Raw genomic sequence first — 15,014 nt, forward strand, 5'->3', positions numbered from 1 at the left:
TTAGATTGCCATCTTTAAATCCAAGCCTCTTTTACCTCTCTCTCCACTTACCAAAGTCAGTTAACATGATTATATAGTGTGGCTGTGTCCTCTACAATATTTTCACCACCACTACAGATATGTGTGCATGTAGGCCTATTTTGTACTGTCGTTTACGTCTATTTCTACCACCGTTTACCACTGTAGATCCCGGCTGGCCTGCTATTGGCTGGATTCTTTACAGTAGGTGTCTGTGACTTGTTGACAGTAAATTTCAACAATAAACAATTACCTTGCAGTACACTTTTTCAAAATAATATATTAAAATTAATCAAACATATATATGAATGTACATTCATAGTTACAACAGCCGTATCCAAACTTTGAATAATTGTCTCTTTTTCCATCAAAGTCCACACATGCTAGTTCAATTACTTTAGAAGACAACTGATAATGAAATTATGTCTTCTCTTTTCAGTTACTGCAATACAAGCTGTGATAATTTCAGTTGATAAATGAAAACAATACACATTTAATGGTTAAACTCACACTCATTTAAATCTAATCATATGAAATTACGTCACTGACATGTATTTATACATTGATGAGGGTAAATAATATCCACACACTACTAGATATTATGATGCAGCAATACTTAATTAAAACAACGCGACAAACTCGGAAGGTTCTAGTAAAATGACACAATAACATAACAATCACCAATTCGTACCTATTGAACTACAAAATGTAAACAGTTAACGTAAACAAACTTGCGATTAATAATCACTTTCAAAAATAACATGTTAGTACACATATGGTTATGTTATTCATTGTGTTTCATTATTGTAAATACTTTTTATAGTTTCTATTTTCTAACAAACTTGTTTCACATTAATTATAGATAAATTGTTATTAAAAATTTCAAGAGTTTTATCCTGAAACTTATTATGTAATGCCATGTAGAAGGAGACCTGTAAAAGAAAACTGTGCTTTTTATGATAAATTACTTTTAATTGGTAGGCATATGAAATTAAAAAAAAAATATTTTAACTCCACCAGTGGCACAGTGCAAACTCACAATCTTCGATAAAAGGTTTCAATACCCGTAGTGGGCAGAGCACAGATAGCCCATTGTGTAGTTTGTGCTTAATTCTAAACAAACAAACATTTTATTTTAAACACACATAAGCACAAGTAGTTATACAACAGTTATACATTTGAAAACTTACGAAGACACGCCCAGTCATCTTTGTCTAACAAATAGCCCATCACGCAGGTACAGATTCGACTTGGACCTGTTGCATCGCTTGTATCATCACATTTTGCTCTGTTTGGACAGTGTTTAATATTTAATGGTGGTGATGTGTAGAGATCGGAATTTTGATCGCAAGGACCTAAAAGACAAACCATTATAACATTTAATAAATAAAGGTTAAAGCTGGCACGACATATTTTGTTAGATAAAATTAGTCTTATAAATTGTACTTGTTGAACATCTACTAAGATATTGGCGTATTATAACAATTATCAAATTTTCTTTCTCTGTCAAAGTGAAATCTTGATCAAATGTTCTTATACACTTGCAAAAATAATCAACTTTAGGCCTCGTGATATACCTTGAATTATGATAGGATAAATTCAGATGTTATATATACTTTTATGTCATTTTATGTACAATTTTGAAGACTTCAATGATTAATTAAGTTCTGCGTTTTAATTTTCCGCGATACATTATTTTATTTCATACATTCTACTATTCATAATAAAAAAGAAACATATAAATTTTATGTAACAGAACAATATAATATCATCAACATTTCGAAACATTAATAAATAGCAGAGCGTTGAAATTAGTTTAAATATCCACCTGTAGTAATGTTAATAGAGTACTTGAAGTTCAAAACAATTAAATATGTGTACAGGTGTAACAGAAGAAATGCAACGAAATTATTCTTTTCAATGCTGCTTATGTTATTCTACGAATATTCATTCATAGGAATGCTCTTTAAAAGCAATTTTAAAAGCAAAGTGAAAGCCTTCGATTTTTCAAAGTACAATCTTTATACTGTATTGATGTTAACGTATACACGGAACTGGAAGTCATTTCAAACTAAATTTATTGTAAAATAAGGGGCTAGTGTCTTATCTTATGAAGATTTCAGAGAAATGCTAAAATGCAAAAGGTCGTTGGTTGAAGAGACGAGTTTTAAATATTTTTGATCCTTTGAAACTAGATATGAATCTTGGGTGAAATTAAAAACAACGTCCGAAAACATTCTATATTAGTTGATGGAGATATAGTCGTTAAAATAAAGGAATAATGAAAGAAAATTTGGATTTCAGAGATTCGTATTTGGAATAATGTTCGTAAATATTATTGCTAGATAAAAACATCTTCTAAATGTACTAGATTAGCAAAGAAATTGTGTAAAAAATAAAGAAATGAAAAAGTTAAAACATATCGCATGTATGATGTGTCTACTCTATAATTTTATTTTCTTAAAATGAATATTAAACTTCAACATACATAAGAGGCTTAGGAGCTCGAATATGATAAACACCACAAGAATGCACTAAGAAATATAGTTTTTGAGTCACATGAGTAATTTATGCAAGCAGCAGTTATCTTAAACTTTTATCTCAATATTTTATTGAGCGATCAGTCCTGAAATAAATCTGCAATTTTAATAGCTGGATATATGCTTGTTTTGAACTTTCAATAAGCCTACCAACTAGCAACATTATTTAAGACTTCTTAAATATCACCCAACAAAGTCACGTCATGTGTGATCCTATATCGTCATGTATAGCTAACCAGTAAAGTACGTATTAAAGAAAATTTTAGTTTTCAAATCCTTCTAATAATGGGACCCTGTAGAAAGGATTAAATAGGTATTGTTTAATTGTGTTCATAAAACTTACTTGTCATCTTTGCTTGTTTTCTACAACATTCCATTCCATCACATTTTAGAATTTTGGTTATATTATACTGGTTTACCTGTGTAGCAGTATTCCCCTTAACAGGAAATATCCAACTACAATATGTATAGTATATACAGTAGTATAAAAATGTATAGAAACATACAAATGAAAGAAATATAGGAATAATAAACAATGAGTAAATGTTCAAATTTTCATTATTATAATAAACTATTAAATAAAATACGAACATAAGTTGAACAGTGCTTTAAACAGAGAAGTAAACCTTTCTTTTATGCATTGAAAAGGTTATTAGCATATAAATGTAAAATTCTGCTCTGAATGTTATTTATTATTCCAACAACGTAGACAAATATTTGGCTGCTGCTTAGTCTTTTCGGTTTTTCATAAGTGCATATAACCTTAATAATCTTCATATCAGCACTTTAAACAAGCCAAGCCATGGCTCAATGCTTCTTCACCCTATTTTTGTACCAAATATCATTACACCATATCATACATACTTGATATACCAGATATCATTACACCACATCATACATACTTGATATACCAGATATCATTACACTACATCATACATACTTGATATACCAGATATCATTACACTACATCATATATACTTGATATACCAGATATCATTACACCACATCATACATACTTGATATACCAGATATCATTACACTACATCATACATACTTGATATACCAGATATCATTACACCACATCATATATACTTGATATACCAGATATCATTACACCACATCATACATACTTGATATACCAGATATCATTACACTACATCATACATACTTGATATACCAGATATCATTACACCACATCATACATACTTGATATACCAGATATCATTACACTACATCATACATACTTGATATACCAGATATCATTACACCACATCATATATACTTGATATACCAGATATCATTACACCACATCATACATACTTGATATACCAGATATCATTACACTACATCATACATACTTGATATACCAGATATCATTACACCACATCATACATACTTGATATACCAGATATCATTACACTACATCATACATACTTGATATACCAGATATCATTACACCACATCATATATACTTGATATACCAGATATCATTACACCACATCATACATACTTGATATACCAGATATCATTACACCACATCATACATACTTGATATACCAGATATCATTACACTACATCATACATACTTGATATACCAGATATCATTACACCACATCATACATACTTGATATACCAGATATCATTACACTACATCATACATACTTGATATACCAGATATCATTACACCACATCATACATACTTGATATACCAGATATCATTACACTACATCATACATACTTGATATACCAGATATCATTACACCACATCATATATACTTGATATACCAGATATCATTACACCACATCATACATACTTGATATACCAGATATCATTACACTACATCATACATACTTGATATACCAGATATCATTACACCACATCATACATACTTGATATACCAGATATCATTACACTACATCATACATACTTGATATACCAGATATCATTACACTACATCATACATACTTGATATACCAGATATCATTACACCACATCATACATACTTGGAACCTCTATTTTACTGGAAGAAGAATCTCTGCACTCATGATAAAACAAGAGGAAGAGGTGGGGGTCGGCTTCCGGTCAGTTACCTCTTTCTTTGTGAACCTGACGATGACCGAAAAAGGTCGAAACGTTGTTCGCTCTTCTATGTAAAAGTGTTTTCTCAGCCCAAACGAGCCGTTTTTGCATATAAATTTCTCAACAAGTGGGTTTCTCGTCATCACTGAAGAGGTGGGGGTGTTCGATTCGTAATCTGAAAATCGTGGGTTCGAATCACTGTCACACAAAACATGCTCGACCTTTCAGCTGTGGATAGGTTATAATTTTACGATCAATCTCACTGTTTGTTGGTAAAATAGTAATCCAACAGCTAACAGTGGGTGGTAATGACTAGCTGTTTTCTCTATAGTCTTACAATGCTAAATTAAAGACAGTAGCGCAGATAAACATCCTGTAGCTTTGCGCGAAATTCAAAATCAAACAAACAAATTCTCAACTGGGTTGAGATCAGGGATCTGTGGGTGCCATTGCATCATTTTAATGATTCCATAGCTTCTTTCTTAATTAAATAATTCCTGCATATGTTGTGTGAGCGTTTAAGCTCACTATACACTAAGTATTCAAATCCTTTACCAATAATACATTGACAAATAAGTATCTGATGGTACTTGTACTGATCCATTATTCCATCAATTTTGCAAATATATCCTGTCACTTCAGAAAAAAAAAAAGCCAAATCATCGCACTTCCTTCCCCATGCTTTGAACCAAATATTTCAAACTTCGACTCATTCGTCCATAATACCCTTTTCCAATCATCAACAATCCTGTTTTTGTATGTTTTAACTAATTTAAATCTCTTGAAAATAACAATTTGTATCTGGTAAATACAGCTTCTTTTCAATAAATTGTGAGCTATTTTCATATATGTATATGGAAATATTTATATATTTCACATGATAAATGTAGCTATAACATTCAATAATGATTTGAGGCATCAAAATATTTTTCTGTTACTTATCACACTCACTAAACCTAACTAGGCTTTTCTAATGTTTTTTTTTATAGCACCAAATTTCTATAATTTTCAAACTAATATAATTTCATATGAAAATGGTTCCAAGAGAGAAATGAACATTTAGGCCCGACATGGCCAGATGGTTAAGGCACTCCACTCGTAATATTAGAGTTGCGGGTTCGATGACGAGCTGTCTTCCCTCTATTCCTACACTGTTAAAGTAGATAACCATCGTGTAGCTTTGCGCGAAATTTCAAAACCAAACCGATATGATGGATAAGAATCAGTTGTATCTTTCAGTAGTCAGCGTATCATTAATTTTATGTAAGTCTCTAACATTATTGGCTAAGTGTAGCCCAAGTGGAAATAATGATCCAGTATAGATATTTTATATTTGCTGCAATACTGTCAATAAACTATCTTTTATAGATTTCAAACAATTTGAACTTGGATTCGTCTGTAAAAAGCACCCAACACTATTTTTACTCATCTCAGTATTTTAAGATTTGTATTCAATTTACTCTTTTTGTTTGATTATTTTTTTCTGAAGCAGTGATTATGAATAAGTACTCATCCAGTTTGTGCTAATGTATATTTTACATACCTGGAACAATTGTTTGTTTGTTTTTGAATTTCGCACAAAGCTACTCGAGGGCTATCTGTGCTAGTCGTCCCTAATTTAGCAGTGAGGTGCTAGAGGGAAGGCAGCTAGTCATCACCACCCACCGCCAACTCTTGGGCTACTCTTTTACCAACGAATAGTGGGATTGATCGTAACATTATAGCGCCCCCACGGCTGAAAGGGCGAGCATGTTTGGCGCGACCGGGATGCGAACCCGCGACCCTCAGATTACGAGACGCACGACTTAACACGCTTGGCCATGCCGGGCCCACCTGGAACAAACATGAACATTTGATGTACAGATAGGTCATTAGTAAGATCCTAACCGGGTTGTTATATATCACGAGAACAGCAAGCTGTGAACTACTGAACATCACTTTTGAAGAATTTGGGATCTCCATCGCGACTGTTTTTATTTCTAACAGCACGAGCTTCATGCACATATTTAAAGATTCGATTTAGTCCCTAATGAAACTTAAACATTCGCCTTATTCTGTCACTGAAGTAGGCTAAACTTTGGGTTCTACGTGTTTTTCGTAGGGTATTTCTGTCCTGTGAGCCACTATATTTTTATAGGCATTATAGTGGTGTGGCATTTTCTGATTGTTTTCATGACAACAATCACAGTGTAGCCTATCAACACATGACTGTATTATAATGCAGTTCGTTTTCAGGGAACAAAATTACACGATACTTTATTTCCATTTTATGATCAGTTCGTTTAATATTTCCATAATCATTTACACTACTGTATATATATATATAAGTCTTCCAGAATAAAATAATGTTCCACAGTAGGAAAGGAAAAAGTCAAACTACAAACCACTGACATGTTATGGTGCGTGTGATTGATTCATCTGTATATCGTTCTATAAAGAACCTGTGGGTACATATGATTAAAAGTGAAACTGTGAAATAAATAAAAAACTAGAAACAATATTCATAAACAATTAAAACTAGGGAAATAACACGCAAAGCAAAGTGTTAGTTAATGCATTTGGCAATTTTGAATATAGAACTAAATTTACTGAAAAATAAATTTTCTATTTACATCATTTGTGCATTTTTGTGACTAACTGAAAGATGAGGCATTGTTTGAAGATTTTCACATTCAATTTTGTTACACTGAGCATGGTTGGTGACAAACTCTTGTAAAACTATGATGGTAGTGAGAATTAAAACATCCAGATACTGGGAGGTCATTAGTACATTCAAGTACTGATCTTAGATGTTCACGGAAATTAGTCATCTAGCTTACGTGCTGTTTCTCAAAAATACAGTTAACTACACCTGTTACTACAGTAAATAATGTATTCTGAAGTACATGTGTTTTGTCTTCTGAAACTGAAAGTGTAGTAGGAACCAACTACTATAGCAGTATCATTATCAATGTATAGACATGTGTTATGAACATTCATAACTTCTGGAATGAATTACATTAGTTTTGTCAAAACTGTTATTTTGTTATAGCTTACAGAGAGCTAAATGTTCCTTAGGGCTCCTCTGTGTCCAGAGAAAAGCAAAATAAGCTCACTAAATATTTCAAGAGGATTGGGATCCCTTGTAAGTAAGAGAAAAATTATACTTTTGTTTAATAATTTTATTTAATAAAGTTTCGGTATATAAAATATGACTTTTTGTTTACTTTTTCACAACGTCATTGTAGCATCTTTGCTGCGTGACAAATCTTGCCATGTTAGTAGCTTTACCATTTAATACCTGGTCGTCAGAGGATAAATGACTTAGAAATTGTGCTTTAGGAATGTTATTTATTTCTAACTACCGTATAGCTTGTTAAAAAAAAAAAAAGTATTGCATTTAACCCCACTCATTACTGTTGTTGCCCATACATACTTTGCTCGGAAGATGTGTGATTTTACCAAACATTAAATTACTCATTATATAAGTAAACTGGTCAGTAACTTAAATGCTAAATAAGCACGACTGTCAGTGCCTTTGTATTGAAGTATGATTACGTCTATGTTAGTGTCAAGGATGGAAACATATTTGTTGGTAGATCGTAAATACGTTTTTGAGAGCTGGTTGTGAATGTAGGATAAAACTGATAAATTACTCGATTTGAACGCTTGTATAGGTAACAATACTTGAAATGTTCTTATTACAGTGAATGAAAAAAAAAGGTGGAATAGATTTTTTTTTCAATTAGCGTGAAACCTCAACGAGTTGATGGTATAATTAGTCATTGAATTTGAAGGCACTCACAGTAAGTACTGTTTCAACTAGTTTAAACGGGGTCGCGGTATCAGGTATGGTGTATCTCTTCTGTTCAAAAAGTTCATTAGAAATAGTAGACTATAGTTGCAAAGAGGAACAGTATGTGTTAGTGCTGAACTTGCATGGTATAGTTAGTGATGAAAGTGTATCAAACGATTTAGATCATAAAGAGAAGAATTAACTTAAAAATGTGATGCAACCCTTTTTATGTGAATTGTTATTAATGCTCTCCAACAAATTATATATACAATGGACGAGAATGAGTTGAAGGTATATCTACCTAAATCATTATACGATGGCAGAACATGTATTAATAACAAGTCTATTTAAACCATACAGACCAAGACGGAAAATGTGTTGATACCACCTCAATCAACATCATATAGACAAGGGAAGATGTTAATAACACCTATCCCTAAATTACAAAATCCTTTGTGTGGTATAAAGAAAAATTGTTGTTGTTTTGAATTAAGCACAAAGCTACACAATGGGCTATCTGTGCTCTGCCCACCACGGGTATCAAAACGCGGTTTTTAGCGTTGTAAGTCCGCAGACATACCGCTGAGCCACTGGGGGGCATAAAGAAAATAATTTAAAATTTAAGATATTAACACTTTGAAATGTGTAAATATGTAAATAACATTTATAGTGCGAATACAAACTTGCAAAAATAAATTATGATAAATTTTAGATAAATAAAAAAAATATATTATTAGTCAAGCATTATGGTAAACGTAAGATTATTTGTAGTAAAATAAATAATTTGATAAGCTAGTTAGGAGAAAAGAGTGTTTGTCTGAAATAATTTGTATTACTAATGCGATTAAATCTTAACTCATTAAGAATATCATCCAGAGTCATAGTGGTGTGTCTGCAGACTTAAAATGCTAAAAACCGGGTTTCGATGCCCATGATGTGCAGCGCAGAGATAGCCCATTGTGTAGCTTTGTGCTTAAGTTAGAAAACAAACATTCAGAATACTAAAATAAAAATGCAAAATGGATGATAATTTAGAGCCAGTTATGAATTCTATGAGTTACTTGGACATCCAGTGTAGTTGAATGATTTCTTCAAACTCCAAGCAGTGCAGTTTTGCGTCTCCTTAGCCAAGTCGGGACGGTTAACGCAACTAAAGCCATCATTTGATGTCTCGTTGTAGCACTCTCGCACTCTGGTTCTCAACCCCACAGTACACTGCTCTGAACACTCACTCCAGTCCAACCAATTCGAAGATAAGATCTCCTCTGATAAAATATTTTTTTAAAAATATTTATTATGAAAATATAACATATCAGCAAAGACATTAACGATATATAATAAAGAATGCGCATTTTATGATTCAATTATTTATTCTTTATGTTTTATAATTTTAAGTTAGGTGTTATTTACCTTGTACAATTTCTTCTAAATATATTTTTATTAGTCATTTAATATTCTTCTTCTTAATTAAGCAATTAATTTACATAATAATTACAATAATTGTATATATATATATTAATAATTTTATTTTCATTTACAAGTTATTAACTTATAAATTATCCCATTCACTAATACATTTCTGCTTAACCTAGTTGATATTAGAAATGCATTTATAGTTTGGTATTAAAATAATAAAACCTAAAATATTACATTTTTTTTTACAATCAATAACCAAAACTTTATGAACATATTTTCAAACTACGTTTTGACACTTTAATACACTTGATACACTTATAAATTGGAAAAAAAATTCTGATGTGCCACAGTCAGCATTAATATAGACTCTAATACATCTAATCTGTGACACATTTTTCAAAACACCTATACTTTGATATAGCACTATCATTATTATAAAATTTTCATTTATTTTAATAAATTATTGTGACAAAATGTAACTATTTCATTTCTCTTCATATACTGAGCCTTATTTTTCATTCTTTCTCTGGTCGTTTTATTAATCATTTAGTCTAAGTTCTTAGTGAGTTCCTTTTAAAAATTATTCCCACACTTTTATTATTTGTATTCTCGATTGAAAAAAAAAACAGACCAATATTCAAACGCGTTCGATACTTCAACTAATTATTTTGATTAAAAATCAACGGTGGTATATTGTTTCATAATGATTGCTGTTTTCAAACTGTTGTTAATATCTCTTGTAGATCTGTTTACTCATTCTTTTCATCTGACTCAGTTGTCCTCAGATATAAATAAAAGTAAATGAAAACAGTCGGCTTTATAACACAGCTATGAGTTCAAAATAAATTATACAAGACAGAAACACAATCGTAAAGAAGATTTACTTGCATACAAAAATAATCCAATAGCTAGTAAAACAGAGTATTTATTAATAACTTTTGATCAAATCAATCTAAATACATAGACAAGAACTATACTTTAACATGGTAAATAATGTAGCTAATTTTAAATTCATGTCGAATTTGGAATATTCAATGTCACAAACCAAAACTTTTTAATTATCAAAATGCAACAACAAGCGGTGGAATGCTCTTGTTGCACAAATATTTTTGGCTGCAATTCCAAAAATATCTCATGAGGCCCGTCCAGCTTAAAAGATAAAGATTAATCTTAAATCCATATACCAGACTACAATACAAACTATTCGTCTTAAGCATAAAGTATCATGAATATAAAATAGACATGTGAAAGTGCGTATATCAAACAGTATACCCAATAACGTTAATGAAACTAGCTATAAGGATAGAATGAAATATAAATTTACTTAATAGATCCATGAAACACTAGTGTTTTACTTCATACTCTTTCACTAATATCCAGTGTGAAGAAAAACCTGACACCAGTATACGCAATATTTTAAATAACACACCCTATCACCTGCTAGTGACCAACAAAAACCCAGTTGTGATAGTGAAACTTAGGTTAATGTCTGAGATAAATGGCTAAACCCGTTATTGTTTAATTATAGAGTTATTTAGTTATACAGTGGCAGCGGAATGGTGAATATAATACAGAAAGAAATATTGTTCATCCATACAGAAATGTAAAGTTCAACGAATAAAACATTTGCTTCATGAATAGTAAAAATGTTAATAACAGATTTAAAAATAATCAAAGTACGTGCAATAACTTCTCGAAACATACTATGAGCTGCATCTATAAACACCTGAAGCCTAAGTCGGCCTAAGGCCATGCTTTCTTTACGTACACATTGTCAGTTTAAAAATGTGCGGTAGGAAATAAAATGTAAAATTTAACTTTAAAACCAATCTCAACGTACAAACGATACTAATGAGATGGTCACGAAAATAAAATACAACGAAAATATGAAATAGAACAATAAAAATTATTAACATATTCTAATAAAACTAAAGTATGGAATAGAAAAAGAAAGTTTACAAATCCACTCGGTGTGATACTAATGCTTTATGATAAATATAAGTGTGATAAGTTTTCGCTACTTGCAAAAGCAGTATACACTATATCAATTGTTATTGTATTAAATGGTTTATGTAAATAGTATTCTAACCACTGATGTATTTATTTATTTCAACTGACCTGAAGAGCTCTGGGCTGAGCAAAATGCATCGTCGGCAACAGATATGATAAATACAGAGTGGTTGTTATATATTTTTCTAATTCTTGAAATTCGTTAGGGAATATGTTAAGAATGTGATGTTTAAAAACTTAATAAACCTAATAGTAACCTTTAATGACTAATGTAATTGTAAGCTAATAATGTGATGGTATATCATATAGGAATCTGTTATACAATTTGTAACAAGAAGCAAGAATTTATACAAATGGCCTGCAAGCTATAATCACGTCATATTACACAAATGTAGGATAATAGAAGAAGTCTTACATTTTAATATCTTTCTCTGTTATATACATCAAAGCCACGGAAAAGCTTAATGAAATGCTCTTACTGTGATTGTGTTCTAGCAATGCATAGTTAACAACATAAACAAACTAGAACTGAATCAAGGATGCTCCTTAGAGAGAAAATAAACTTTGTGTATTCACCTTATAAATTCTGATAGCGATGATAAAAAGAAATGGGACAGTTAAAGAAAATAGACCACAGAAAAACTAAAACAAATACAGCAGAGAAAGCTGGAACAAGGTGATTATAAAGGTAACTCTGTATTTAAACTGATTATATTTTTTATGTTCTTTCAAAATTTTCATATTTTCAGAAATCTCATGATGTACTGATGTTGAAGTTTTCTATGATGCCTTTGCAATAACCATTTTGGATTTCAAAATTGCTTCTGGTAAGAGCACTGGTTTTCCAATATCTGAGCTTCCAAGTCACCCACAGTTTTTATTTACATTATTAAAATTATAGAATTTAGCATTATCACTTGCAATAAACCTAAGATGAAAAGATACTTAGTTACATTATAAAAACAATTTCGTTCTTAATAATCCTAAATTAAGTTTTGAAAAATTGTATTTTTCTTGTTCGTAACAGCGCAAAGCTAACAGTTTCTGTATTGATTAAACATATTAAGATTTTTCTTAATAACATTAAGATGTAACATTATTTTAAACCCCAATCATCTATTTGTAGGTCATAGTACATTATGACAGCATAAATCGAGTTACTCATAAACTGTAAGTGATGTATTTTACGCCGATAAGATACCAAATGAAAAGAATCCTCAGTATTAGATCATGAGATTCCTTATCTTACACCAACATTGTGTTTCATACATTTGTTTTCTATTATCTAAAACGCCTCTCACTAATGTGTTTGGTGAAAATACAAAATAGTTTGAAAGGTTATATGTTCCGTATTTTTCTAGAAAGAAAGACATATTTGTTTTATTTGACATAGACAATTCACATTGTTCTCATGAAAAAGCGCAATCCAATCACCCATAGGACCATTAATGCAGTTTAACAGAAAGCTGTGGCGCTAGGAGAAACAAATAGACCACTTTAATCATAAAAAGTGTTCATAGTCGTTTTATTACACCATATCATACAGATAAAATGCCATATGTTCAGCCAATTATGGTTTAAAATATTTACCATCAGCAAAACAAGTGTTGAAGAATTTTATAAGCAAATCAATTTGGATGAGTTGTTTTTCTTTCATATCCAAAATAGAGAGAAAAACTAAAATAAGATTCATGGTTGGACAATCTCAGACACGGATGTTTTCCTACTCATAGTCAATTATAATTTCTACTAAAAGAGACACCTAACGTGATGACATTAAGTATTCTTCAGACATAACCAATTTCGAAAGCAAATACGCAGAGGGCTTTATTCATGTCTTCAATGGGCAAATAATAGTGGAAAATATTTAGGAATTTTCAAGGCAACATGGTTCAAATCCTTACTTAAAACGTATCACAGTAAAAAAGGCCTTGCAGTTATCTTCAGTTGGTGAACAGAGGGCAAACAGCCTATTGTTGTAACAAGGAAGTTGCCTTCTGAAAATAATGATGTGACTGTTTATTCAAATTATATTTTGGCTACATTTATATGTGCTGCATATTGTTTAGAAAGCATTCAAATTTAGGACACTCTATAACTACAATGGCATATCTTCTGAAAACAAATTAACACCTACTCTTGACGTCTTTAAAAAGCATATCTTAAGAATACATATCTAGTTCAAAGTACGTGGCCAAACCAGAATTACCATGAAAGTGTCTTGACTTCTTATGTGTGATGATTTTTTAAGTACAAGGTTTGCAAGCTCAAGCCAAAAACGAAACAGGAACTCCAATCACCACAGGCTACCATATAGATAGATGGTCAGGTGTCAATGTAAAATAAATTGTGTATCACAGAAATGTTTATGCAAATCTAAGGATTTACCATGCACCAATCTTTATCTGAGTAGCAACTAATTCGAAAAAGATAACAACTTCCGCATTGAAATTCGTAACTTAGATAGTGATAGCAATAATAGTTATGGCGGTATGTTACTTTAATTGGATGACATTTAGCTGAGAGAGATTGAAACATTTCAAGATCATCTGGTTCCTAACTATATCCCATTCAAGCTGGTTGTAAGCAAATTACATAATATTTTCTTTTTCTGGTTTTATAATATATTTATTTACAAATATCAACAACCATAATCGCTTCTAATTAAGGAAATCTGGTAAAAACAAGTAAAATATTTGTGATACCTCATAAAGCTATTGAACATCACACAGCTCAACCATCTTTGTAGACGTTATAAATATATTATCAAACCACTACAAACCTGTAATTGTTCAAACGCTCTTTGCACAACTATAAAACACGTGCTCATTTATGTAAAATTAAACAGCATCATAAGAAAAGGAAATTTATCAAAGTGTTGAATATAATTAACATTTTGTCAGGAACATTAAACGCCAATGACGCTTTCTAGAATTATTAAAACGGGTTGTCCAAATCTTACCATCACAAGTGTGTGTGTTACAGTCAATTATCTTGGTTTCTGGGCCTGTACAGTTGTCTCCTCCAAACTGAGGAACAGGATTAGTGCACGTGCGAACCCGTTCTGCTTTTCCTCCACCGCAGTGTTTAGAACAAGGGACACTGGACACAATACTCCATTCTGTCCATCCTCCATTAACAGCTGAAAAAGTACAAGAAATGTAGCAAAACTTTA

At 31.3% G+C, this 15,014-nt stretch overlaps 1 protein-coding gene across 3 annotated transcripts in view; it reads right to left on the minus strand.

Moving 5' to 3' along the window:
• LOC143255306 (putative adhesion G protein-coupled receptor E4P) overlaps positions 1-15,014 on the minus strand; it is an 87,646-nt gene that overhangs the window by 40,830 nt on the left and 31,802 nt on the right. For all 3 annotated transcript variants that reach the window (XM_076510763.1, XM_076510761.1, XM_076510762.1), the window contains exons 3-5: positions 14,802-14,981; positions 9,475-9,678; positions 1,209-1,373 (exon numbers count right to left, since the gene is read on the minus strand). In XM_076510763.1, the coding sequence (XP_076366878.1) occupies positions 1,209-1,373; positions 9,475-9,678; positions 14,802-14,981 (549 nt within the window). The remainder of the gene's footprint in view (positions 1-1,208; positions 1,374-9,474; positions 9,679-14,801; positions 14,982-15,014) is intronic.

This window comes from Tachypleus tridentatus, chromosome 7 (genome assembly GCF_004210375.1).
Source record: "Tachypleus tridentatus isolate NWPU-2018 chromosome 7, ASM421037v1, whole genome shotgun sequence".
NCBI lineage: Eukaryota > Metazoa > Arthropoda > Merostomata > Xiphosura > Limulidae > Tachypleus > Tachypleus tridentatus.